The 27785-nt window shown below is 37.8% G+C and overlaps 2 protein-coding genes across 6 annotated transcripts; both read right to left on the bottom strand.

The window, feature by feature from the left end:
- Positions 1–13: 13 nt before the first annotated feature.
- On the bottom strand, positions 14–12823 carry LOC108682702 (protein hairless). 5 transcript variants are annotated; one of them, XM_018171924.2, is made up of 6 exons: positions 12701–12823; positions 5180–6390; positions 4726–4896; positions 2837–3068; positions 1067–2604; positions 14–917 (listed from the first exon to the last, which is right to left on the bottom strand). In XM_018171924.2, exons 2-6 carry the CDS (start codon positions 6342–6344, stop codon positions 880–882), a joined length of 3144 nt encoding a protein of 1047 aa, XP_018027413.1. In that variant the 5' UTR covers positions 6345–6390; positions 12701–12823; the 3' UTR covers positions 14–879. The 5 variants fall into 5 exon arrangements, with proteins under 5 accessions (XP_018027413.1, XP_047741215.1, XP_018027414.1 ...); XM_047885259.1 differs by lacking the exon at positions 12701–12823 and adding an exon at positions 12553–12694; XM_018171925.2 differs by lacking the exon at positions 12701–12823 and adding an exon at positions 12445–12542.
- Positions 12824–17703: 4880 nt separating this feature from the next.
- LOC108682708 (eukaryotic initiation factor 4A-III) lies at positions 17704–23695 on the bottom strand. The gene is made up of 8 exons (XM_018171935.2): positions 23491–23695; positions 22606–22808; positions 19737–19910; positions 19504–19596; positions 19053–19141; positions 18697–18835; positions 18037–18204; positions 17704–17926 (listed from the first exon to the last, which is right to left on the bottom strand). The coding sequence occupies exons 1-8, from the start codon at positions 23630–23632 to the stop codon at positions 17735–17737; spliced, it is 1200 nt and encodes a 399-aa protein (XP_018027424.1). The 5' UTR covers positions 23633–23695; the 3' UTR covers positions 17704–17734.
- Between the last annotated feature and the right edge of the window lie 4090 nt (positions 23696–27785).

Here is a 27785-nt window from a genome sequence, read left to right as displayed (position 1 = left end):
CGGTTTAAAGAAGAAACTTCAATACGTAAGAATATAAGTTTCCATTACCGTTATGCAAATTCGATGGAAAGAAATAATTTTTACAATAGAAAAGATAGCCAAGGTCAACAGAAGCAAAATATTGCAACATGAGACTCTGCGTCTTCAAGCTAAAGTATATGATCAAACCATAAGTTAATGTTCAACCTTAAAACAAGTGCAAGGAATATTATCGTAAAAATTATTTAGGACCTTCACTAAAAAATTATTTAGGACCTTCGCTAACATTGTATTCAACAATATTCAAAGAACTACTCGTTCCAACCGTACGATTTCAAATCACCTGCCGCATCAACTTTTCTCGTCGCACATACAGAAGTTTAGATAGACCAACTGTAACTTTTGAAAACACCGTCTATTGAAGCTCACGGAAACAGGTACATAAATTATAAGCAGAAAGAACAGAAACTTTCAACTTGGCCCCACACCACTCATGAGATCAAACATAGGCGTCATCGTTCATTAACCAAACAGCACGAACAATAAATAAAAACATTAACGAAACAACTAATATTTGTGAATGCACTAATGTTTGTGGATGCGTTGAAAATGGATCCAACATGTAACAAGTATCGATTCAATTAATACAAAGACGGGAAAGCAAATCATTCATCACAGCAGAATAGTTATTAGTGCAAGAAGTTTGCTTGCTCCAAGCGGAGGAGCTCCTGGAACATGACAGTGGGAATGTAATTAATAAAAGAATACTATTTGTGACAAATCAAAGGACGCGATAACGAAACACAAGGGCTAGGAAGACGTCGGTGGTGGCGTCCATTATAACGACTTCCTGAGGAGTCTTCTCCGCAGGTCCGCGCTGCGACGATACGCACTTGACCTTTACTGGCATCGCGGTTTCGTGAGGTTCAGAGGGGTATCTAAAGTAATTATTAATAATTAGACATTAATTTATACGTGTTCAAGGACATTATTGCTTACTAAAATCGATAAATTAACGAAGTATATAGCCACATGTTACTCTTTTTCAGCACAGTACGAGATAGTAAACGATGGAGCGACGACTTACCTTGGCTCGATGAGAGGGTGGGAGGCGGGTGCTGGTGAGCAGCTACAGGTCGCCAGGGGGAGGAGGGGTGCATAGCAGGTTGGGGGTAGTGATGAGGAGGTGGGTGGGGCTTGCGTGGATGATACGACGTAGGCGTAGTAGACATCATCACGGGAGATCTCGAGGGAGGAGAACGAGAGCGAGACTGCGGAGAACGGGTGGGAGGGTAAAATGACTTGACAGATGGGGAGTAGGGTGAGCGAGGATGAGGAGAAGGAGTTGGGTAGGGGCTGCTGCGTGACTGGTGTGAGGCGACGCTGTTGATAAAGGAAGGGTGGTGGGAGGTGACGACGTGTGGGAGTGATAAGCTGGGGTTGTGAGCGGAAGGGAGAGTGGACGAGTTCATGTGAGGCATGGAGAGAGCAACAGCCCCAGGTGTGAGGGCAGGAGTGAGAGGTGCCGCAATGCTAGGGGAGAGCGGGGACGCAGCTGCAGCCGCTGCTATGGCAGGGGCGAATGCCACAGGGTTGAAAAGGCTTGAGTATTGCGTGGCTGCCAATTGTAGTTGTAGAGGCGCCAGGCCATAGGAGCTCATGGAACTGATGGACGCGGCGGCAGCGGCAGCAGCGGCCGCTGCTACAGCCATCTGGCTGTGCGGACTTGCCATGAGACCGCCAGCAGCTAGAGGGCCGTTGATGAAGAAATAGTTGGGGTCATAAAGTTGCGGATACAGTGACGCGAGGGTCTGTGGAGTCATGCCGTATCCAGGGTATGGTAAGTCGGGCTGGTCTCTGTTTTTAACACTCGTGTTTGAGGCATGGGATGCGCGGGCAGAACGCGGGGAGGGAGGGGAAGACCGGCTATGTGGTGAAGCGCTGTATGAAGGTAGGGATTGTCGCTCGTCACAATCTCTTGACGATCTCATCTCGCTGTTCCTACTAGCATCTCTGTCTGGCTTGACGCTCATGAGCATCTCAGGCTCTTGCTTCACACTCTCTAGGGTGAGAGGGCTGCGACTAGAACTACGAGGGGATTTCTTGCCCTCAGATTTGAATAAACTTTTCAAGTAAGATTCATTCCTTTTTTCTGAATGGTTCAAAATCGACTCAATGGTATGCGCGGCCCCGTAGTTATTGAGGGCGGAATGTCTAGCAGAGACGTTCTTGCTGGAAGTATAGTTCTGATAGGAATCAGTCATGTAGCTTGCTGGACGCGAAGCGGAACTGGTGGCCATCACTATTTTCTTTTTATTTTGAATTTCGTGATCAGCCTCGAATTGCTTCAAATATCTCTTGCGTGGCGACACAAAATTGTTTGGTGATGGTGTTTTGAGCATTACTCTTTCAAATATTTGCCCAACCTTTATTGTGGAATCGATCTTGAGATTCTGTTGTTCAGCCAGAACTTTAGAATATTTCTCGAGTTTGTGTTTTTGCAGAATTCTATTTCCTTCTTGAGAGGAGCTTCTACGCAAAAGATTGCGGCATTCTCTCATCAGACTGAGTAGGGCTTGTTTTCGGGTATCATCAAGCTCCAATAAGGCGTCCATCTCTGAAAACCTGAAATAAATTCAAATCATCAAAACAGCCCAATAATGTGCTATCAATTTAACAAAGTAAGGAACAGCCAGTCAAAAATAGAGGCATGGAAGTTCTTTGAAATGGCACATTGAGCAAATTTTTCAACATCAAATGTATTTGCAGTTATTTCTGCAATCGATACTGAAGCACAAAGCCTTGTCTATTAAATGAAAAAGCATCAAGGTAAGACAAATCACCAAAAGACACAAACCTGTGAAAAGGTCTTCTAGCGATGAGTGGTCCATAAGACCTTCTGAAGGCACGTACAAGTTCTGGACAGACAAACAAAAAAGTCTCGGGAACCGGGGCGCCTACACAGCGATGTGAGGCGTCGTCTTTTGTAGGAGAAGCACTGCACGAGAGGGGAGGCTGAACAACCCCGTTGCTCTGTTGCTCACAGCGCCGCGGTGTGCGTATCTTCCTTCTAGCAGCCTTGCCATAGCCTGTCAGAACAATACACCACGTAAGCGAAACCGCATATTATGCACTTACTCTCGCAAATTATTTCGAGCTCGGCAGTGTATAAAAAATTTATCTTTTACACATTTGTCAAAGATTGTTTTTGTCTGAAACCTGACGCTAGAAAGTGGCTGTTCGATGCACCTCGTTAGCAAACCCATATAATGCGCATACTCTCACAAATTATTTTGAGCTTGGCAGTGTATAAAAAATTCTATATATTTGGCAATGATTGTGTTTTTACCACGTTTTTCTTAGCTCGCTTTCGTGTCCGTCTGTGATGATCAAATCTTGCAATCGATATTTCACCAACTTTCCCGCTAGCTAGCGCTCTGAAACTTTTACGGAAGCTCAGCTCCCGATGACAATACAATAATCAATAATTTGTTGCACGTTTCCAGGCGTATTTATTCAATGAAATGCGTGGAATTTATTCAATTGGTGCATGAAATGAAATGAAATTACATTCACCAATGTATCCCCTCGAATACAATTTTCTACAGAACTTCGAAAAGAATTTCCTTTCGTGCATTTGCGTGGCCAACTGAAATAAAATGAATATTATGTAGGACTAAAAAGGAGAAAATAAAATACTTAAAAAAAAAACTTTTTAAAAAACCACGTTTTTCTTGTGGACTAAAAAGTAGAAAATAAATTATGGCTCGCCCCAAAAAACGTGTAGATTTATGATTAAAGCGAGCAGCACACAACACACGAATTTTGGAAATTTGATGGTAAACGTACAGCCCGACCCACGTTTTTTGGGGCGAGCCATAATTTATTTTCTACTTTTTAGTCCACAAGAAAAACGTGGTTTTTTAAAAAGTTTTTTTTTCAAGTATTTTATTGAAGATGAAGCTGGAAGGTAGAAAGAGGCTATTCAAGCGTGTATCTATGATACTTTTTATGTCAGGATATTACTTGTACCTGGAAATTAACTCTTAGTGGGAGAATGGTAAGACATTACACAACTGGAAGGGAAGAATTAGATCAAAAATTTAAATTTATTTATTCAAATGCTATGAATAAGTTCAATTTCAGATTACTTTTTTAATCATCATACGTTGTTTGAATTATTTATTAATGGCATTCCAAATGAGTGGATTCAGAAATCGCTGGATTATCAAACACACAAGCCCGGTGACACTGGGCTAACTGTTATTAATTCAAATTCAATTACCAAATGATGCGTGTTTTTGGTTTTGAGAGCTGGCAGTAAATACTCCTCTTGGGTAATTACATATTCTTATAATTTTTAAACACAATGCTTTCAAATATTTTGTTAGAAACGGAATATGAATTAAATTCTCCACAACCAAATAATGTAGCCACAATTTTAAGCAAGACGGCACGAAACTTCAAAATATTTTTAGAACCTGACAAATGAGAATTGTTTAAAAATTCCGAGTGGCTATGGTGTTAATAAATGTGATTTTTATTCCTTTGGCATTGTTATGGCACTAATCTATATTATTGGAACATCTTCATCTACAGCACTGTCGATTTCAATGTCTAGAAGTGTTGACAATAATTAAATTAAATCATGTATAAAAATTCAATCATACCTTGACAACAAACTAATAGAAAAAATCACTTGCAAACATAACTGCTACGGTACCTGAAGACATCTGACAGTAATACCTGAGAAAGGAAAATGCAGGGGCGTTGAGATATTTGCGCGACATGACGATGGCGGCCAAAAAGTGTTGGTTTCAATCTGTACCCAGCAGCCACTAGTCTTCTTGCCATCCTTGTTGATAGCACAACTCTCATTGGCACTGCGATGCGACAACTCCAGCAACAACTTTCCCTCTGAAATGAGTTGAATACGTTGAACATTAATGAGCCAAAAAATAGGACTAGATGGACATCTTATAACAGATGTGGATAAAGTCAGCAATTCCTTTAGGTTATCATTAAGGATACAACTTTCCCTCTGAAATGAGTTGAATACATTGAACATTAATGAGCCAAAAAATAGGACTAGATGGACATCTTATAACAGATGTGGATTAAGTTAGCAATATCCTTTAGGTTATCATTAAGGATGTCACTCAATTAAATAATGAAAATGTAATTAAAATCTGCAACAAACCTTTGAAGAAAGTTAGACGACCACCATCAGTGTTGTCCATAGAACCAGAAGCTGAGGGATCCTGGGCTTCTTTAGGTCGTCCAGGAGCTGCAGGTACGGGTATGGCAGGCATGCCCCTGACCTCAGACCCAGCACCTGAAGCAATGCCTTGTGACTCGCTACATGAAGGAGATGGTGACAGAGATGCACGGCATGGTGAACTACTAGCTGATGCAGGAAAACTGGTAGATGAGGTCCCATGATGTTCATGACCATTAGTGAATACATCACTACATGGTTCTGAAACTTGTTTAGAATGACTTGTTAACAATTTTGACGCACAGTTTAATTTTAGAGTATTTTTCTTCTCTGACCCAGAAAAAGGAAGCTCAGAGTAAATTTGAGAACTGCAGAACTGGTCTGCTTGCCCTAGATGATCTTGGCTTGTAGCAGAGATCTCCTGATTTCTGGACGATGGAATGGAAGAACTTAAGACAGCACTAGCTGATGATGATGAAGAAGAGTCTTGTAATATTGCACTATCTTGTATAGAATTGGCTAATGGGGGAACAATTGTGCCTTGAGCAGTTACTTTGTTGCTCTTTTGAACTGCTGATTTTGAATGAAAAGAGGTAGACAAAGAAGCTGCATCAATAGATGACAAGCTTGAAGTATCAATGGTTATGAGACCAGCAGCTAAATCAACAGAATTTCGAAGATGGTCGTCATTTGGTGAGGCACACGTTGGATTACCTAATACATTGGAAGCATTAACACTAATTACACACTTGCTACTATTATTTCTAGAATGAAAACTTGAAGTTGATGTAAGGACTTCTGTCGGGTTAGAGACAGATCTGGTACTTCCTAACAGAGCAGAAGGAAGCATAGAAGACACAGGAGGCACTTGGTTTGCTAATTTAGGTTTCACAGAGAGATCCATGAAAGGCGTTCTGTTGCTACTTGTTAAATCTAAGACTTCATGCTTGATAGGAGAGGCTGGAGGTAGAGCAGCCACCACTGCTGTGCCTTCTTCTCTTCTCTCACAGATCTCTGTATCTGAGATTGCTGGTGAGAAGCTTCTTGAAGTGGGTGAACATGGTTCTGCTTCAATGGAGTTTGCAAAGCTGGTTTTTTGGCAGTCAACCAGCTCCTCTGCCAGCACTCCCACAGCTGGCTGACTCATGGCGTTCTTGCTCTTGTTGGTTACACCTTAGCATAGCATCATCCACCTTGGGGAAAATAATTGAAAGATTAATTTATTTCATCAGAATTTTCAACATTTCCAGCTTCATTATAACAAGTGACTTTAACTAAATAGAAACAATGTACAAATGTATTGACATTCCAAGAATACCATCCTTCAAGCAATCCTGCACGTAAACCTGAGATTAAATCTATTGAATATGAATTGCAGACAAGGTAGTGACTTAATAGGTATCCAGGCTTAAGTGAAACTCTAGCATAGGTATTGTGTACAGATAACAGGCAAAACAAATCATAACAAATGAGTAGGAAACAAATTGCTGGATTCAATTCAAACAAAAATGATGGCATTATTACAAAATTAAAGGTCTGTAGAAGGACCTTGTAAATTTTAATTGCAAATGTATTCAGGATTTTTTTTTTAGTTAACTCAATGTGTCTTTATACACAATTCCTAGCAGTGGAAAAAGGAATTTTCTTCTATTATATTCAGTCTTCAAACTCCAAGACTTCATGGAAGACTTGGAATTATTGCATTTTACAGGATTGTTTGTACTAAAAAATTAGTGATATGTAACATTTGTACAAAATCTGTTTATATAATCATTCAGATTCTTCAACACACTAACTGTGACTTCCAAAATATCTAGTATTTCTATGTTGTGACATATTCCATCTTGGATATCATCAGTTACAGAGATGACAGTAAGGTGAGCCTGAATTGACAAGTGCTAGAGAAAAAAATTATTTCTGCCCATCATGCCCTTTATAGTGTAACAATTTTTCATATCAACAGCAGCTCAAGTTGCTTGCAATTGTCTCTGCAAGCTTGTGGAGGACTTTTCATCAAATGGTGTACATGGTATTTTATTTGAATACTGTCAACTGGGGTAATAAGGGATGGGCAGGGTAAATTGGGACAGTTATCAGCCACAGTATAAAAATATTATAGCAGAGAGACTAATTGGAATATGGCAAAACTAAAAATAGTGGCATAAATGATAAACTTCAACATTTTTTATATCCATGTAGCATAAAGCATGTTAAGAAATCATACATTTACTAGCTCTAAAAAATATTGAAAAGTGATATTTCGAAAAAGTATTTCTGCTAAGGTCTGTGGTAAAAAAAAATATTTGCCATATTAAAAAATTTGCTTGAAAAAGAGTTGCAGATAGATGTCAGCTTGTTTGCAATTAAAATTTACAAGGTCCTTCTACAGACCTTTAATTTTGTACTAATGCCATCATTTTTGTTTGAATTGAGTCCAGCAATTTGTTTCCTACTCAAATTTTGAAAAAAAGTGATATTTTGAAAAAGTATTTCTGCTAAGGTCTGTGGTAAAAAAAAATATTTGCCATATCAAAAAATTTGCTTGAAAAAGAGTTACAGATAGATGTCAGCTTTAATACTTAATTGACGGAATTTTGGTACCTCAATCCAAAACAAAATGGCGGCCATTTCTGGAAAATTGGAAATAAAGAGACAGTCCCCTGGGGTAATATGGAACACCTCTAAAAACACATTTACAGTAGTACCTTGGTTAGCAAAGGCTCCAGTTAACAAAAAAATCAATTAATGACAAAGAATTTTGATTACTTTATCTTGCTCAGCAAAAAATGTCTCTTAACAAAAAATTAATGCATCATCAGTCATCACAAGATTGTTCATAGAATGTCAGATAGAATTGTACACTGGGCAACAAAGAATGAAAAGTAATTAACCTTAACTATGATTTTTTCTCCAAAAATATGATGGTTGTCACTATAATATTCCTTTCTATTCCTTTCTAATATTATTACAATCTTTTTTTTGTTATAGCAAATTCACTCAACAAAATAAGGATGGTGCACATTACAAGCCTAGTCCTGCAAGTTTACAGATATATATACAGAAGAAATGCTATACGGCTGCGGACATGAAGCTTGCAGTAGGTACACAAGATCATTGTCAATGCTCAATGGCATTTCCATGGATATAGTAATATCATATCATTAAAGGAAAAAAAGTACATATCACAGAAAATGTCAATTATTCTACATCTAAATTTTCCACAGAGGAGTACTGTTAGTAATAAAGTACACTCATCATGCTTGAAACGTTTTAAAATTAAGTTTTATTTAGAGTGTCCCAAATTACCCCATTCCCAGGGGTAGTTTGGGACACTTTTCTTTTGCACCTGGCACCTTACAAATAGCACATAGAATTTTTTTTTTGGAGATGCCATACAATAGCCTTTGCAAAGACCTTTAAAATTAGCCCAAACTTATTTTCATGAAATGTTTCATAGTAAGAAGTTATGAACAAAAAAATCTCAAAATTGTCCTATATATCCCATTTGACAGTACCGTCAAATGGGGTTTACAATAAGGGACGGTTCTGAGCATTTTTCCTTAATTACTTCTTAGCATGAAAAATTTCATTAATGAGTTAGGGCTCATTTTGAAGCTTTTTGCGAGGGCTATCAAATGCATCTCCAAAAAATTTCATATGCTATTCGTAAGGTGCCAGATGCAAAATAAAAGCCTCCTGAACTAACCCTGGCAATGGAGTAATAAGGGACACTTGAAATAAAACTTAATTTTAAAACATTTGAAGCATGCAGAGTGTACTCATCCATTACTAACAGTACTCTGCACTCTGAAGTCCTCCTCTTCCTTTGTAAATGAGGTAGATGTAGAATAAATTACATTTTCTTTGATTTTTACTTGTTTTTCCTTTATTGACATATTACCTTATCTATAAATTACTGTATTATTGATGCGATATTACCTAATCCATGAACATGCCATTGAGCATTGACAACAACCTTGTCCACTGCAAGCTTCACATCAGCAGCCATGTAGCATTTCTTCTGTAGGTAAGCTTACAGGACAGCTTGTAATTTTGCACCACTTTACAGGGTCTGCCATATTTATGGCAATGGATTTTGCTATATTGTTTCCATTCCAGATACAATTTTCCTACTTGTTTCTGAAATTTCACGGCTTAAACGTGAAATTTTTGATACATTTTGAATCTTGTGACCCAACCCCAATCATGCATTTTTGTTAACAATTTTATAAGAGGTAATTCATCTGGCAGGAATCTTTCCAGGCAGGAAAGCTCTAGTTACGGCCCTAAGGTTAGAAGTTTTCCATGCATGATAAGAAGAAGTGTGTTAAATTTTGACTATAAGATTTGTCACAGACAGACATATAACAAAAAGTGAAGTTAAAAGAAGAGTTGTAAAATTGACCTTGAAGGAGAGTCTAAAAACTCTCTGCTTTGCCACTATGAATTGTCCCTGGTATGGCAGTACATAAGTGGCATCTGCCCAATTTTAAAATATTATTATTTTTATGTCAAAGGACTGGCAGCCAAAAAAATTTTTGGTATCTGCTAATCCAGTACCAACAATTTGTTTTCCTTGAAAGACAGAATAAACTCTAGAGTTAATTCTCGAGTTAAAAATAATAAATATGAGCACATACCTAATTAAAGTTTGGCACTGGCAGTCTCCCTCTCCCAGCCAGGAAAATGTTTGTAAAGGTTCAAATCAGGCCTCACGAGTCACGAATCATATTTGTTACTCATTGTGAAAATTTGATTTAATGTAGTCATTAGTTTCTGCTTTCTGGCACATATTTCTGCATATGAGCTACTGAAACTGGCCTACTGCCCTGCCCTGCAGGCCCCTGCTAGGCTTAGTAGGCTAGAGCATAGGCCCCATAGGGTAGTAAACGCACCTGGCCCACACTCGGGAAGATGTATATAAACGGGGAAATTTCCTGTGCATAAATAGTTTTTTGAAGCCCTAGGTCAGCGCAGTTCGCGCGAAGCAATCTAATTATATTTTCTTTGCGCAGGCGTTTGCGCAAATCACGGTCATCGATTCCATGCCGCGCAGCACTTGGCGCAGGCCGCGGAGCCGTCCGACACAGTTCGGATTTAGACACAGTTTTCATCTGAATGGAATGGCAACATCATCTGTAGATTTCAAGTAACGCTGAACCAGCGTTGCCAGATGGTATATTCCTATACCAGATTTCACAAATCTGGTATTTCAGAAGGTGTCTGGTATGAATATTTTAGATCTGGTATATATGCCTTAATCTGGTATTTTTCTGGTATTTTACGACTTACTGCAAATTTACTGCATTAAGTTCCACCTCTGAAGTTTGAACTTTCTACAGCGTAGGCGTGGATTATATTATTTAAATAGATTGCCTTCAGAGCGGCGCGATTAGAGCTTTCCCGCCATTTTTGGAACCGCAAGTTTACCGCAAGTTTTCATGTCAACCGGAAATTGAACACCACAGCAGAGAGTATTTTATGCAGCTAAAGAATTTCGCAAACTTTGCTGGAAGAGAGATTATTTAATTTTAAAAAAGGCAGGATAATTCGATGAAGGGTGGTGGCAGAACTGCAATCTTGATACTCTATTGCGATTCGTGCTATGATAACCTACGTAACAATTTTCAAATGATAGTTATAATTATGATAGTTATATTTTTTGCATATTCAAAGTACGCATGACATAACATAATGCACCCAGATTTGGAAACCATAATTGCTCAAATGGAGCAAAAATAAACAACAGACCATTGACTTATCTTGCAAATATATATATTCATATTTTGTATCACATAGTATAATTATGCTCTGTAAATCTGTAATTATGCCATATTGACCTAATTTGTATAGTCCATTTACGCGCATTGTTATTAGGTATTGATCGTGTTGATTTCGCCGGCTGGGAGGTATCAGGAATGTAGTCCCAACATTGGCATGCAGGATCGTACCTACTGTTGACGTACAGGTTCATACCCTACACGTCTCGGACAAATTTACGGCCGGTCCCATGGCCGCCGGACTCCAAACATAGAAAAAACCTAGCCAATCAACGAAAACCTTGCAGGTTAGGTCCAGTTAGGAACAGGTTCCATTAAAAACACAAAAAAAAACTAGAAAAACCCATAAAAACACTAAGAAAACCTTTCCGGCTGTGAGACCAGCCGCAGGTCTGGCCGTAAATGTGTCCGAGACCTATACCCTACTTGCCGCAACCAGTCCAGTCATTCATTAGAAGGCACCAATGGCACATCTAAAGCCATGTTGCCTTCTTTAGTTCTGTAATTCATGTCCGATTGAATTGTGATCTATGAATGAATATTCATTACTGTGCTGACTCTTAGAACCTGAGTCCTGAGTTGACGCGTTAGCAATCTAGTTAACTCATATCCAACCACAACACAATGCGGATACACGTTTGTGTGTACAGTCAGTGTGATTATGCAATTTGCGTTGCCGTGCATCCATATTCAAACTATTTTAGCTTTCTAAAAGTACGACGCACGGCGCATTTTTTTACTGGCATAGTACGGTGCACCGCGCAGGTCGTTGAAATGACAATACAAATTCCCGCACACCTAGCACATCTTCCTGACCATGGCACTTGGCATGTACTGTGGTCACAGTGTGGTGTTTTGAGAGTGACGTAAACCAATCAGAAATCGAGTTGCACATACAGTAATCTATTTATAGCCATTTATTTCTTGCTAGGTCCTTAAGGTGTCGGAATATGGTGTGTTTACCCTAGTGAGTAGTGACTGACAGCTGATAAACCAGAGATCTTTTACAATCAGTTCATTTTTAATTGCCTCATTTACCTAAGATTTAAACCAATTTATTGTGTTTGATAATGTTGGTATCCAAGATACTTTACTGGTCTACTTATAGGAGTAGGACTCAAAAATGAACTTGAGGGAGAATCTAAAAAACTCTGCTTTGCCACTATGGCCTGCTAGAGCTGCTTAAAAATAGGGGAGTGCTCTCTATTAGACTCTCTATAGAAGCCATATTCCCACATATTGTTTTGAATTTCTTTGGCAGAATAAACCAAGATCTAGCAACATACCTAGTAGTAATAGCAAGAAGAAGAAACACTATACATTGTTGATAAGGGCCTAAAAGTAAATCATAATGGACTGGACTCACTGCATTGATCTGCAGTCACTGGAGTGGGAGTCCGAGTAGCTACGTCATATATGAAATTCCTAATATTAAACTTATTGCACAGCAGTCTTAGTCTTACGTACATATCCGGGTCCTCGCCATCATTCGATTTTAGTAATCTAGAAACAAATAGATTGTAGAGACTAAAGGTGCACATTCATGTAATTTCGATGAACATAAATGCGAATTACCTAACTCTCCAGATTCAGATTGTACAGCCTTACAGGAAGAAACAACGAAAGGACCTGTGACCAACAGCTAAAAATCTATCTGCACAAAGTATTTTCATATTCGATGCTTATAGATTACATGAGTTGCGTAAGAATTTACTAAACTCACTTGGATTACGTAAACACAAAACAAATCATGAATGTCATTAGTTTCTAGCCTACACAATGTTTTTGTATATTTGGACATCCACTGCAAGTGCCATAAACAACGCAGCCATAACCGCTAGTACCGTGTTAGATGCACGACTTTTTTATATTCTGTGAGATGCCTAAAAACTTCATCCACATAAATTGCAAAAAATATAGTTTAAATTGGAGTTGATTCGTATTAACACCTTTGAATTTTCGTATGAAAAGTAATTTGAGAATGTCTTAAAAACATTGAAGAATACTTAATGGCATTTTATCAATTATCAAAATTCAACACACAAATGCAACGCTAAGATTGTTTATAATTCAACAGAAGTTATTCGAGACCATCCTCCAGTAATATACCGATCTCTATATATACTTCATTATCAGTGTTATCTAGCGGTTAAATAGTGAAAAAGGCAAGAAGTGACGTTTTTTCATGTATGAAAGACCGAGATAAAACGGAAAACATGTGGAAATCGAAGGCATTTAATATCATACTTAAGGAAATTTCTTCCTGCAAAAAATTGAATACCAGTCAGACGAAAATCTACAACAACTTGGGAGGGAATGACCTACATAGTGCGATTTTTTTCTTAAAATACCGGATGCAGCCACCTACGTGATGGATTCGAGGCATATCGGCATGATTAATTATAATAAAATCAAACTTACGCGTGTGAGTCAGTTTCTGTAGTTTCTTAGGCAAGTAGGTAATCATTCATCGCTCTGGTACTATAATCTAATTCGTAGTTTTCACCCACTTCAATTTGCACCATATCATATCACCACTTATGGACGTCTCGGACAAATTTACGGCCGGACCCACAGCTGGTGTTTTGGGACGAATTTCTATAGCAGGTTGTCCACGCATAAGTTTGTCGAATCAAAACCGATTAGGGCCTAATTGAAAATGGATATATTTACTGACATTATGCTCATGCCGTCGTCGAGAGATTTTATTTTGTCCGCTTTTATTTTGTAAGCGCACTAAACGCCAAGTTTTAGCAGGGGTTTTGCGCATAATTACGTCAAATCGAAACAGAACTTGACCTAATTAACAACGGAAGTATTTATTTACAATACACTCTCACCAGCGTCGTCAGAATTTCTTATCTGCTTCGTTCATACATAAATCGCTACACGCCAAGTTATAGCCGGAGGTGGGCAGTAGCGCGCTACATGTAGCGGCCGCTACATTTCCAGTAGTGGTAGCGGCGCTATATTTAAGCAATTGTAGCGGTAGCGGTAGCGCCCGCTACATATTATTACCACGTTTTTCTTAGTTTTGCTTCGTGTCTGTCTGTCATCAAAAATTCGAACCTTAAATTTAGAGAACTTCTGAAGATCCTAGAAACTTGAAATTTGGTATGCATGCTTATGCTGCCTAACAATTCAAGATTTGATCATCAGAGGTAATAATTGAAAAAAAGTAAAAAAAATGTAAAAAAAAACATGAAAATTCACGGTTGGAATCGAGTTTTTTTGGCGAACATCCAAATTTTCCAACCCTGGAAATTGATTTCAATTGCTAAAATTATTAACTAAAAAGTAGAAAATATTTATATATAAAAAATAAACTTTAAACAAAACACGTTTTTATGGTGTTTACAAAACTAAAAATAATGAAATAAAACAAATAAAAAACTTTTAAAAACCACGTTTTCTTAACGGACAAAAAATAAAAACATTTACTCTTACATAGCATTACATAACATTCTACATAACTTTGATGTTATGTAAGAGTTAAGGTTTCTCTTTTTCTCCGTTAAAAAACGTGTTTTTTTTAGTTTTTTTTTATTTGTCTTTTTAAGTAGCGATACGAGGTTTTGCCGCTACAGCACTACCGCTACATTCATAGATGAAGCCTTTAGACTTTACCTAATAGTATTAAATATTATTTAAAAACCAGCATGATATATACATAATATAAATTACAGAATAAAACTGTACGAAAGATTTCGGTGAAATGTTGTCAACCTCAGCCTGTTACTAGTGTCAACATGCAGAGCTGGGCAGCGCTACTTGGAAATGTAGCGGCGCTACCGCTACCGCTACATGCTCTAAATGTAGCGGACGCTACCGCTACCGCTACACCCACTAGATTGTAACGGGCGCTACCGCTACCGCTACAGTAAAATGTAGCGCGCTACATTAGCCGCTACATTGGCCAAAATTATTGGAAATCTCTAAATATTTATTGTTCTGCTATTGGGATCTACTCATTAACATTTAATGATAATAAAACATTTTTAAAACATATCCAAATATACATATAAAAATCAGTCTTTTTTGTATATATATGTGGATTATTTTTTAGATTGGTAGATTAAAGTAGACATCCATGTAGGGAAGGTGAAACATAAAAATTACTGTGTAAAAATAACTGTAAGCAAACTGAAAGATGAAAAAAACCTGTGAGTGGTAACTGGTAACAACTTAACAAGTAACAACTAACATGTTGACACTAGTAACAGGCTGAGGTTGACAAAATTACACCGAAATCTTTCGTACAGTTTTATTCTGTAATTTATATTATGTATGTATCATGCTGGTTTTTAAATAATATTTAATACTATTAAGGGGACCGGCTACCCTAAAAATCGGAATTTTTGGCTTTACCGTTTTCTTGACTCATTTTGTAGCTGCTGAAAAGGCGCGTCTAACGCAGTTTACTTGAACTTTTATAAAATGATCATTATATATCATTATTTACAAATAAATGGTATTTATATGTCATTATTTAGGTTAATTGCAAAGTGTTTGCACTCGTTTGAAAGCTACAAACAAGACGCGTTTAACAAAGCTACTGCCGTGGATGTTCATGCAATAGTTTTTGCGTAATGCAGTTGTAAAGTTATGTAAAATGAATATTTTATATATATATATTTATATACAAAATGTCCCATTAATAGCCTATTATTCACGTTAAATTGAACATAAATAGGTCTAAAGACGCGTGCTGGTACCTTGAATGCAAATAATTGGCAATGGGAAAGCTTGGGCTACAATATCAAGACTTTTTGGGCATATTCTTCTGTTTTCAATGAATTTTACTTTATTTGGCTCCCCTGATTAATTTAAAAATTCAAAAAGCGCCATCTTAAAAAAATTATAACTCCAACAGTTTTCAAGCTACGGCAATGAGAGACATACCATTCGATTTGTAAAAACAATACCTAGCGACTCTAGAAGCCTTTTTTTAATATGTGCATGGTTTGACTTATATATGGGAGGGGGAGGAAGGTGGGGGGGTAAAAATGAGAAAAAAGTGGGAAGAACGCGAAAAAACGACGAGGAAAATCAAAAATCGGGGCTCTACAGTCGCTAGATATTGTTGTTACAAATCGAATGATATGTGTCTCAACATTGTAGCATGTGATTTGCAAAAGTTATAAACTTTTTAGAGTACTCCTTATTTGCCGTTTTCTATTAATTCCAAGTTTTCTTTCATTTTCTTTTAAATTTACATGAACAAAAAGGTCTCAGATTTCTGTTTTACATATGATATGTGTACCAAGTTTCAAAACGATCCGTCTGTAAACAAAAAAGTTTTGTTGGAGGGTAGCCGGTCCCCTTATGTAAAATCTAAAGGCTTTATCTATAAATGTAGCGGTAGCGCTGTAGCGGCAAAACCTCGTATCGCTACTTAAATATGTAGCGGGCGCTACCGCTACCGCTACATTGCCTTAAATGTAGAGCCGCTACCGCTACTGAAAATGTAGCGGCCGCTACATGTAGCGCGCTACTGCCCACCTCTGTCAACATGTTAGTTGTTAGTCCAGAGGTGGGCAGTAGCGCGCTACATTTTCAGTAGCGGCGCTACATTTAAGCAATTGTAACGGCAGCGCCCGCTACATTTAGAGCATGTAGCGGTAGCGGCCGCTACATTTCAAAGTAGCGCTGCCCAGCTCTGGTTATAGCCCCATTTGCACGCCCAACTACGCGTTCAGGGCATCACGTGTAAACGAAGCGGGCAAAAATAATTGTCGACGCACGCAGGACTGTTGTAAGATTTCATTTGTTTGTATTTTGGAGTTGGTTGGTGCGGTCGAAATTATGTTCGATATTTTGGTAGCCCAATATTTATTTGTAAGCTCTAAATTTTCGAGTGCAGCGCGTTTTCGTAGCTAGTTTACCGCAAGTAGCTCTTATTTCCAGTCGAAATCGATTTTCATGATGGCAAAATTTCAACGTTGCAAACGTCAATAATCAATTCAATGATCAACTTTTGGGGAGCTTGAAAATTTTGAGTGAAATAAAGTAAATAATTGGTGTAAATCAGTTTTGTATCCTTGACGACTGACTAATTATTATAACAAGATCTTTTGGAGTCAGATCAAAGCAGAAGTGTTTTAACTCGCTGTAAACACCGGAATTGCGAACTGAGGTCGGATAGATCCTGTATAGCAATTCAAGATTCAACAACTGTAGCGCGAGTAAATAGCTACGTTGTTGATTATGTCAAAGTCGATTTTAAAAATTTGTGCGTGGAAAATTTGCTAAAACTTAGCGTTTAATGCGCTAGTTAAAATCAAAGCGCACAAAAAAATTCTGTCGATACTGAAATGAGCGTGATGTCAATTAATATGTCCATTTTTGTTTGGTTCTAATCGGTTTCGATTTGACAAACTTATGCGTGAAAAACCTGCTATAGAAATTTGTCCTACGATGTGGTCCGCTTTGCCCTCCTTTCATCCAGTTCCGGCAATTGCTATTCATTAGCTAATCCTGCAATGAACGTCCAGCGTCTTAATTTTAAGGGCAGGGAATGTCGGCAAAATTGACTATGGTTGCATCATCGTTTGAAGAATGCTAAATGCAGGAAACCAACCTATGCAATTGGCACAATTCATGATATTTTAAAACAACGAAGTACGTAACTACTTAAGTCTCTGTCTCAGTCACGGGAAAATATTAATCGTTATCCGGCACCATTTCCCGCATCATTAATACAGGTACATGATAATAAAAACAGCCCACTGTAGCAAAATCGTTTTTTCCTATAAAGCTACCGATCAGGATCGGGAAGATCTTTTAGTTTAATAGAATAATGTTTCTCAATAGCCCGGATTAATGGCTTGTCTTCGGAGCAGACGAAATTTATAGCGACGCCCTGACGACCAAAACGTCCAGACCGTCCAATGCGGTGCAGGTATTGCTCCTTGTTCGATGGCAGGTCGTAGTTGATCACGTGTGATACCTGCAACAGTTGCTCGAAACTACAGGCGAACGAGGAGAATACAAATTTCTCTAGATCTAACATTAGGAAGTATATTTTAAGATAGAATGTAGTTAGTTCTATCAAAGTACCTGTTGCACATCAATGCCACGCGCCCAGATGTCGGTTGTAATGAGCACACGGGATACGCCGGAGCGGAACTCCTTCATGATGGCGTCTCTTTCCTTCTGCTTCACTTCGCTGTGCATACACGACACAGAGAAGCCCGCTTCACGCATGTTCTTCGTCAACCAATCCACCTGAAAAAGAATCAATCACAGCACACAATAAAACTTGCGTTCATTCAGATAACATTTGCTTACGCACACCAGACTTTCAAAAACGTTAGAAAAAGTTCCTTTAATATTGACATAGGATCTAAACCTTTTTCTTAACACAGGGGGTATTAGCTTTGGGTCTTTGAGTATCTTAGTCACCGTAAGACGAAAAATTACAAGCATTATTTCTCAAAAAGCTCCTGCACAAAATTACTGCCAAAGTTAAAACTGTGCATAATATGCAAAGTTTTAATTTTGACAAACCACAGATTTTTTTACAATTAGTTAATTTGTAATTTCCTCATTTACTCAAGATTTACAACAATTTCTTATCTATGATAATGCTGGTATCCATGATGCATTACTGATCTACTTACAGGACTCAAAAATGAACTTAAGGGAGAGTCCAAAAAACTCTCTGCTATGCCACTATGCGTGCATATAAGCATGTAAGTAACCATAATGCATAATTACCTTTTTCCGCGAGTTGCAGAATATGATGGCTTGTTTCACAAGGATTTTATCATACATGTCACAGAGTGCGTCGAATTTCCAATGCTCCTTCTCTACAGGAACAGTGTATTGCTGGATGCCTTCCAGTGAGAGCTCATCCCTACACACATGATCATAATGAAAAGTTTTCAAAAAATTTCAGATCAACGTAAATTTAACACTTCACTTAGATGTAAATTTCATATAAATTCTAACACTTGTGGAGATTTTGTATTGTCAGTTTTGTGATATATAAATTTCAAGTACTCATTCAATTATTGAGCTGAAAAAGTCTAAACAGATAAAATAGTGTAGAATAAGGAACAAAAGTGTCATACCTTGGCACAAGAATTTTGACAGGATCAGCCATGAAGTTTGAGGTCATTTCCAACACTTCTTCCGGCAGAGTAGCCGAGACCACAGCCACCTAATAACACCATTAACTACCAATCATTATCACTCATCATTGTTAAAATCATCTTTGTATTATTCGTGTCAGAGGAAGTGTATAGCTAATTTTGAAAATGGTTACCTACTAATTTTATTCTGCACAGAAATAGTGCACTACTGAACACTCTGCATCTGAACTTATAGACACCTGATTTGAAACATTTTGTTTTAGATTTTTTAACTTTCCTAAAGATTACATAAAGTCCAATGGTGATTTCATCTGCAGTTATGAATGCTTAGGCTTTCGTGATGAAATATAAATTGAATTAAATTCAGAGTAAATCCAAGTTTTCATTGTCAAATAATTCTAAAAAGACTTGTTTACAGGGCAGAACTTACCTGAACCTCAGCAGGCAAATATCTGTAAACACCATAGATTTGTTTCTTGAAACCATGTTGTAACATCTCATCAGCCTCATCCAATATCAGCAACTGCAAGTAGAGAAATTTGTAATTACATTTTACCTTCTACATCTGCATTCAATATCTGCAACCACCATTACTATGAAAGGCAATTTACCATTTAAAATTTTTCATTAAAGCCTTCAACCTGAAAAAATTCATAAGCTTACCTTAATTGCTTTAGTTTTAAGTTTAGTCCGCTTGATCATGTCAAGCACTCGTCCAGGAGTGCCAGAAACAACCTGCTGGCCAAGCTGGAGCTTCTTGATGTCATGTGCAGAGTTGGTGCCTCCAATGCAAGCATGGCACTGCACTGACATAAAGTCTCCCAGGGACTGAACTACCTGCACATTGGTTGTACACTTTCATTAGTAAGATAATATTAATTACCTATCTTTAAATTTTTGCCGTGATGTCAAATGAAATCAATACAACAAAAACTAGAAAATCAGAAGTGAAAAGAACATGAAATAATACCATTTAGGTATAATATGCATGTATTGTACATATTTGAGCATATGAAACTTGAAATAAATAAGTCCATCCCACTGATCCCAGGGTGCATGCTGGTATTTAGAAAAAATTCCATGACTTTTCCATGACTCTCCATGACCATCAATAGGTATAATTTTCCAAGACTCATATAAGACAGGTTTAGTATTACTGAAAGACTAATTGTGCATATTCTGTCATCTCCTACAGTTGATAAATAGTAAATGTGTAAATGCAATTAATGCATAGAGCAAGCAGACACTGAGGAACAAAAATGACACATATCTGAAAATCAAGCCCACACTGGTATTATTATGAATTCAGTAATGTCAAGTCACAACAAATATTGAGTAATGCACACAGGATTGTACATGATAATGTTAATACAGTTCAGAATACTCTTCAACACCACTATCCTAAAATTCAACTGGCGGCTATTTCATCAACTATTTCTTTAATGTTCAGTTCAAGAGTGTGAAGCTTTGTTTTCAAAGATTGCTTCATGATGTTGAACTTGGCAATAATTTTCGAATCCCCATTTCAATCCATTGTTTCTGCATATTCATCTGCTGCTTGCTCAAGCGCCTTGATGCCCTCCTCCGTACGCCTTTTTACCATGTTTTTCTTGACTTCATTTCATGTCCGTCTGTCATCGAAAATTCAAACCTTAATTTAGAGTACTTCTAAACATCCTAGTAAATTTAAATTTGGCATGCATGTTTATGCTGCCTAACAATTCAAGATTTGATCATCAGAAATAATAATTAAAAAATAGTTTTTTTCTGAAAAAAATAAAAAAAAGTAAAAAAAAAACACCAAAAATTCACGGTTTGGAATTGAGTTTTTTCTTGAACATCCACACTTGCCAACCCTAGAATTAATTTGTATTGTGCCATGAACCAGAAAAAACACGTTTTTCTGGTTTTTACAAAACTAAAAATAGTGAAATAAAACAAATAAAAAACTTTTAAAAACCACCTTTTTTTAACATGTGCAACATGATCAAGCACAGCATGCAGGTCAACCACCGTTTGCTCTTCCATGTTGTGTGTCATGATTTCCTATTTGAATGAAAACCCTCTTTCAACCGTGGCTTGGCCATGAGACAGGAGCATGAGCATGTGCACTACATTCCAGAGCTTCTTTTAGGTGCTCTTTGACAGGATGGCATGCCAAAAGTGTCCAGTTGATTATAAGTTGAAAATGCTTGAAACTGTGCATTCAGTTCACTGCAATGTTGTGATTCCTTAGTATCCTTAGTATTTGTTTGGGACATAGCAGTCCCAGGCCACGATGGATCATTCATCCGCCCTCATTTGGGCCATTCAATGTCTAAAGTTGCACATCTCATCTCACAACACCATCCACATCTGTGTTAGGGAATCTCTTGGCAACAACAAGCAAAGTGAGACGGTTCTTCAAACATGTCTTGTGGGCTTCCTTCCAGTCCTTCTTGATGATGACTTTTGGCACCATGGCCATCTCAGGTTCTTACCAAGGACATACCTGATAGGGCTCATGTCCAGTAGCTTTTAGACTACAGCCTGCATGAAGTCCGGCACTCGTGTCTTGAAAATGAGAACTTGCAGTGCACTCGCCTTCTTGTCTGCAAGCTTGTTTTTATTGCGGTCCTGTCCATGTAACCAACCAAAATCAACCTTATTGAGGGAAATCAAAATGCCTTTTGTTCCATGACTTTCCATGACATGAAATGAAATCCCATGACTTTCCAGGTCTGGAAAATGAAAAATCAATTTCCATGACTTTCCAGGTTTTCCATGACCGGTATGCACCCTGCCATCCTCATATTTCCAGAATATATAACGGTTATAATTGAAAATGTGTTGCTGTGAAACAGCTGCAAAACTGGTCTATGTAGGTAGTAAGACTAAACTTGTTGAAATTAGAATAAGCATGTGTTCCTCTCAACAATAGTAGTAGCGGTAGTATAATAGTTTGCTAGCGCTTCAGCTATTAAGCTATTTTGCACCGGAGGTCAAAATATAGCATCGCCAGCAAGGCGGAAGGTCTCAGTTATTCAATATCTCAAATTAATCATCGCCCACAAGAGGCGGAAGGTCTCAATTGTCCAGCCCGCTGAAGCTGGCTCGAAGGAAACAGCGTTAGCATCTCAAAGAGACGAAGTGACAAGGACGGACAGGTGAAAAGCAACAGAAACTAAGACACTCAAACAAGAGGTCGCTTACATGGGATGTTGGCTGCCTGCACGAGAGAGACAGAGAAGGAAATTGTAAGGAATCCTACCTACATAATAACTTGACAACACAACTGAGACCCGCAGTCAGACACCGTGAGCCCAGCGGTGGGGAGCTCAGGAACAATCTCCCTAGGAGAGTGAAATCCCATAGGACTTCTGACGAGCACAGACACCATCAGAAGTCCCCCTTGAGGGTCAACAACAGTAAATTCTAACTTGAATTTCATCAGCAGTATTTTGAATGTGTAACGGACGATATTTCTATGAGCAGTCATAAATAATTTAATCCCCCTGCAGCAAATTTCAGAATACAGTGTTTTGAACCTGACCTTCTGGATTTGAGATGCTAGTTCTCTGGTGGGAGACAAAATAATGGCCTGTGTTTCTCTTGATCTCGATCTGAGCACCTGGAGTAGAGCTATGCTGTAGGTGGCTGTCTTGCCAGTGCCTGACTGAGCCTGGGCTATCAAGTCATAGCCTCCAATCAGAGGCACTATACAGTGCTGCTGAATAGCAGATGGTTTTCTAAATCCTGCAAAAATAAAAGCTGTTAATGGAAATTTAAAAAAATATATATTTGGATTCAAAGTCATCAATCTAACATGAAGATTGCAGTTATAGATGAAAACAATGTTTTACACAAACCATAAATTTACGAGCCTGTTGTGGACAATAGTTACAATGAATCAGAGTTGCATTCCATGTATACAATAGAGGACACAAGACAGGCTTGGCAGAAGACTATTGAGCAGCTGTGAAGTTATATCCATATTTTTTCCCCAGCTTATATGGAAAACATTAGGTTATATAATTTAAAAATAGTCAGACCTCTTGTGTACTTTTCTATGGCTTGTTTAATGGCAATAAATGGAAATGCATAAGTCAGAGAATGAGTAATATGAAAATAAAATTATAATTGAAAAAATAATGAACTAGAGGAAAATAAACACAAATTTTGAAATTGGAAGTGCTAGATTAGTCAACAATATCAACAAGAGTGAGTGACAAAAATTGTCACTCAAACTTGGAAGTGTTCTTCAAATCTTGGATTGTTATCAAATGCAAATATGTTAAAAATTCTAACACATCATGTATCAACTAATAGCAAGTGTATGATTCTGCAAACATGCAGTAGGGAAAACTTATTTTTGAAGCCACATCTTGCATGTTCTAGTTAACTAAGGCTCTTACCATATTAATTTTATTATACTCACCATAAGCATATATTCCCTGTAGGATTTCTTTCTTCAAACCCATACTTTCAAATGTTGGGTAAATTTTGACTTTTTCATTTGTTTTGATGTCTTTCAGTGAGACATCTTCAAATTGAGCAGCTGTTTCTGAACTTCCTTCCATTTTAAAATATCTTTTCAGCCTCTGCTCCTCCAATGATGGAATTATTTACTATATAGCACCTAAATGACAAATAAACATGAATTAAATATATATATATATATATATTACACATGTGCGATTGAAGACCAGAGAATTAGTTAGTTAGATGAATTCGACTGGCTCCGTGACACTCTTGGCAACAAAGTCAAACCCCGGACTATACCGAACAACGGCTCCTGCAAAAAAGCAAGAGTTCTCCAAGAGGCCGGTGTATTCTATAAATTTTACTTCAAAGAAGGTTGTAGACTTCTTTGCGTTATGGATTACATTGAAGTTTTTGGAGTGACAACTGCGACATTGAACTGCCGCTTCTCCTACCACCAGAGACAAGCTCACTACCATACCAGGTCTCAAAGCATTATTAACAAGCAAGTTCATCTCAAAATCGTCAATGAATTTAACAAGCTTTGTTACACTCTTGACAACCATGTCAAATTCCAAACTAAACGCAACAATGGCCCCTGCAAAAAATGCGGGAGTTATCCGAGAGGCTGGTGTGGTTTATGAATTTTGCTTCAAAGAAGGCTGTAGACTTCTTCATGTTTTAGACAACATCAGACAGATTGGACTAACAATCAAGACACCAAGCCGGTTTTGTTAGCTACCTTCAAACTGGAGGGCAGGTGAACCACGCAAGACAAGCTTACAACCAGACCGTCACTTGCATTGTGCTGAACGTACTCACCAGCATTGTGATCATGCAGTGGTGTGACAACAACCAACCAGCGATAGCTGATCCCCTCATCTCTACAGATTTGACTCTAGCTATCTGTTTTCTGACTTGAAAATGAATGTTTGTTGCATTCAAAATGTCATTAATAAAGAAAAACTACTTCCTGAAACTTGCCTTTTCATCTACCGTCATCTGAAAACTTCCACTCCCTGATAGTGATAATATAAACTAACAAATTCTCTGGTCATCAATCGCATGTGTGTAAACAAGTAAATCCTGCCACCTAATAATAATAATATATATTATTATTAGACACTATAATATATAATATAAGACAATATATTATATATTATAGAATTTACCTACCTATTTAGAATTACTGTAAAATGGGGTTACTTTGACCGGCGGGGTAACTTTGACCACTTTTTGTTTTTTTAACAAAAACCCCCAAAACTCAAAAACGATTCAACATAGAAAAATTTTGTCAATGGCCATCAAAGGCCTAATACTGAGGCTACGTAACACAATAGAAAGATTTAAAAAGTTTGCATATCTAATAGGTTAAAAAATTTAAAATGTGACCCACGAAAAAAGAGCTATTATTTAAAGCCTGTCGGAGTACCCCCTCAAATTTTTTTTTATTTTTTGGTAAAATAACTCCAGGTTTTGATGCATTGTAGTAGAACTCTTCTAGTTACATATGCAAAAGACAAATTTTAGAAAAGTGTCATGGTTTGCAAATGGAGGGCACCACCCCCCAATGGGGTAACTTTGACCACCTAATGGCAGCCGTGATGGGGTAACATTGACCGGCTTGGAAATTAAGTTAAAATTACCATAGGTACCTATATAACATATTTTATGTTTGACTATTTGATACACCTATTAATGTTTTTTTTCTTTATGTTTCAGACTCTACAGAGTCTTATATATGGTCATTTTAACTTAATTTCCAAACCGGTCTATGTTACCCTGTCACGGCTGCCATTAGATGGTCACATTTTGCCCATTTGGGGCCGGGGCGGTGCCCCCCATTTGCAAACTATGACACTTTCCTAAAATTTGTCTTTTGCATATGTAACTAGAAGAGTTCTACTACAATGCACCACAACCTGGTGTTATTTGGAGTTATTTTACTAAAAAATAAAATTGATTTTACCACCCGGTCAAGGAAACCCCATGAGCTGGGGTAACAAAGACCATCACTTTTTTTTAAATTACATCAAAACTATGGAAGGCAGGAGCCTCAGCCAGCAATTTATGGTGAGTAAAGCTTGAGTATAGACCTGTATTTTGCATGTTTCAATTTAAGTTTAACTTATCTAGTAAAAAAATGGCATCATTTTGAAAAAAAAAGTGGTCAAAGTTACCCCATTTTACGGTAGGCCTACCCATCTTATTTGCTTCCAATTTCTTAAATGAAAAATGAGCCAAATTGCCTATTTTAACCTGCAATATTTTTAAATCATCTGGTAAACAATTGTTTTTCTCTACAATTTTAGGAAACTTCTGCATTCTGCCCAATATTCCAGATTGGTTAAGTGGGGCCGTGGGGGAAACATTTAGCTACGCTACAAGCTGCAACTGGATTTTACTATACAAGCTGCAACTGGAACTATAGTACAATGCTTGTATATAATACTGTATATGCTTGTATAACTGGAACTATATATACATTGTATTTACAATATTCTTCCTCAGTTCCTCGGTCTGTACAAGAAGAGCGCTCCAGTTAGCTGAGTTAGGCAGATCCGTCCACCCCCACCGCGCCACTAACGCTGTAACATCGTCGATTGGTGGCTGGTTACGTTGTAATGTCTTTAATGACCGATGACGTTGAGTCGACGTCTAATGATTGCTGGGACTCAATTTTAATGAATAATGATTGGCAATGTCATTCGAAAAAAGGCCTTTTAACAGCGCCAAAATCAAATGAACGGAAATACTTCTGCTACAATTTTCCCGTAAAAATTTCACTCTAACAAATAATAGGCAGGCAATGGTGCTGTTATACACTGTTTTCCTGCGTGATTTCATTCCATGAACACTTGACACGTCGATTATTGTTAGTAAATTATTGTCTAACACCTTATGATTAAAAATATTTAGCTATTTTCTTGTTTCTAACAAATTTTGATGCGCACTAATACTAGTGCTGGATGTGCACTTTATAAATCGCATAACATGGAAACGGAGAGATTAAAATATTGACGTCGTTAAAAATAATAAAAAAAATCATCAATATTGTGGTGGGAAGTGAAGTGCTATAGAAATTTAATTAAATATAACATGAGAGTTCAATTCAAATTAATGCCCTTTCAAGGCATTAATTAAAGTTATCGTGACCCAAAATGAAATCAGTGCAAAAAAAAAAAACAGTCACCCTTTCAGAAATAAATTTTTTTTTTAGATTTTTTCATACCCATGTAATCAAAGTTAAACTTGTAAGAAAAGCAGACTGGGTTACCAGTTTTTCCCAGTGCATTTTTGCTGTTGTTCCTGAGTGACGGATAAATGATCGTTATACGTGTACGTTTGTATATTAATATGGCAAATATGTGATTGACTGGTGATCAATCGAATAATTGATCGATTGCGTCGAATAATTGATTGTTTGCAGGAGGCAAATAGTCAATTGTATATATATGGCGAATAACAAATCATGTGCACATGGCGAATAAGTGATCACTCGCACGTGGCGAATAATTGATCGTATGTATATGGCGAATAATTAGTCGTGTGCATGTGGCGAATAAGTGATCGCTTGCCCGTGGCGAATAATTAATCGTATGTGATGGCGAACAATTAATCGTGTGCATGTGGCGAATAAGTGATCAGTTGCATGTGGCGAACAAGTGATCGGTCGCATGTGGCAAATAAGTGATCGTTTTCTTGTGATGAAAAAATGACCTGTGTGATTGATATAGCCTGCATGTGACTGATCGTTTGCATCTGGTGAATGTCGTGTATGCGAGGCTCCGCTAATTTTGTTGGGATGACTGAAATAACCCAGCATTGCCAATACCAGCATAATTTTCATACTTCACCCCGTGCGCAAGCATGCTGCAGAGCAAATTAGCCAACATGCATGTTGCCAATCCATAGGTTATTCAAAAGAACCTGTTCTTATGTCATTTTGAACCGATCAACACTTCTTTATGGACCAATCGTAAAACACACCTTCACCGGCAAAAGCTTTCACACTTCTGAAGAAGGTGAGCNAACCTAACCTAACCCCTTCGCGGTATCGCGGAAAGGTGGAGAGAATGGGGTAAGTGTGGAGGTAGAAGATGCTGGTGAGCATTAGGGCTGGGCTTACGCCTGCGAAGTGGGTAAGGTGATGTGACAGTCCAGTGCGGTCTGCGGACCCTGTGGCTTACGGCATTTGTAAGAAGTGATGGTATGGGCTTAAATCATTGGTGTAGGAGCTATTGGGCTTGG

Source organism: Hyalella azteca, unplaced genomic scaffold (assembly GCF_000764305.2).
Source record: "Hyalella azteca isolate HAZT.00-mixed unplaced genomic scaffold, Hazt_2.0.2 contig17406, whole genome shotgun sequence".
Taxonomy (NCBI): domain Eukaryota; kingdom Metazoa; phylum Arthropoda; class Malacostraca; order Amphipoda; family Hyalellidae; genus Hyalella; species Hyalella azteca.
This window is presented reverse-complemented; position numbering and strand designations above follow the sequence as displayed.

Coding starts and splice junctions, on each gene's coding strand:
- LOC108682702 (XM_018171924.2), bottom strand. CDS start 6,344: ATGAGTCAGCCAGCTGTGGGAGTGCTGGCAGAGGAGCTGGTTGACTGC. Junction 2,605..2,836: donor GCTAGAAGACCTTTTCACAG/GTTTGTGTCTTT, acceptor AATTTATTTCAG/GTTTTCAGAGATGGACGCCT. Junction 918..1,066: donor CACCCTCTCATCGAGCCAAG/GTAAGTCGTCGC, acceptor TAATTACTTTAG/ATACCCCTCTGAACCTCACG.
- LOC108682708 (XM_018171935.2), bottom strand. CDS start 23,632: ATGGAAGGAAGTTCAGAAACAGCTGCTCAATTTGAAGATGTCTCACTG. Junction 18,205..18,696: donor TCTGCAACTCGCGGAAAAAG/GTAATTATGCAT, acceptor ATTCTTTTTCAG/GTGGATTGGTTGACGAAGAA. Junction 17,927..18,036: donor GTGGCATTGATGTGCAACAG/GTACTTTGATAG, acceptor CAACTGTTGCAG/GTATCACACGTGATCAACTA.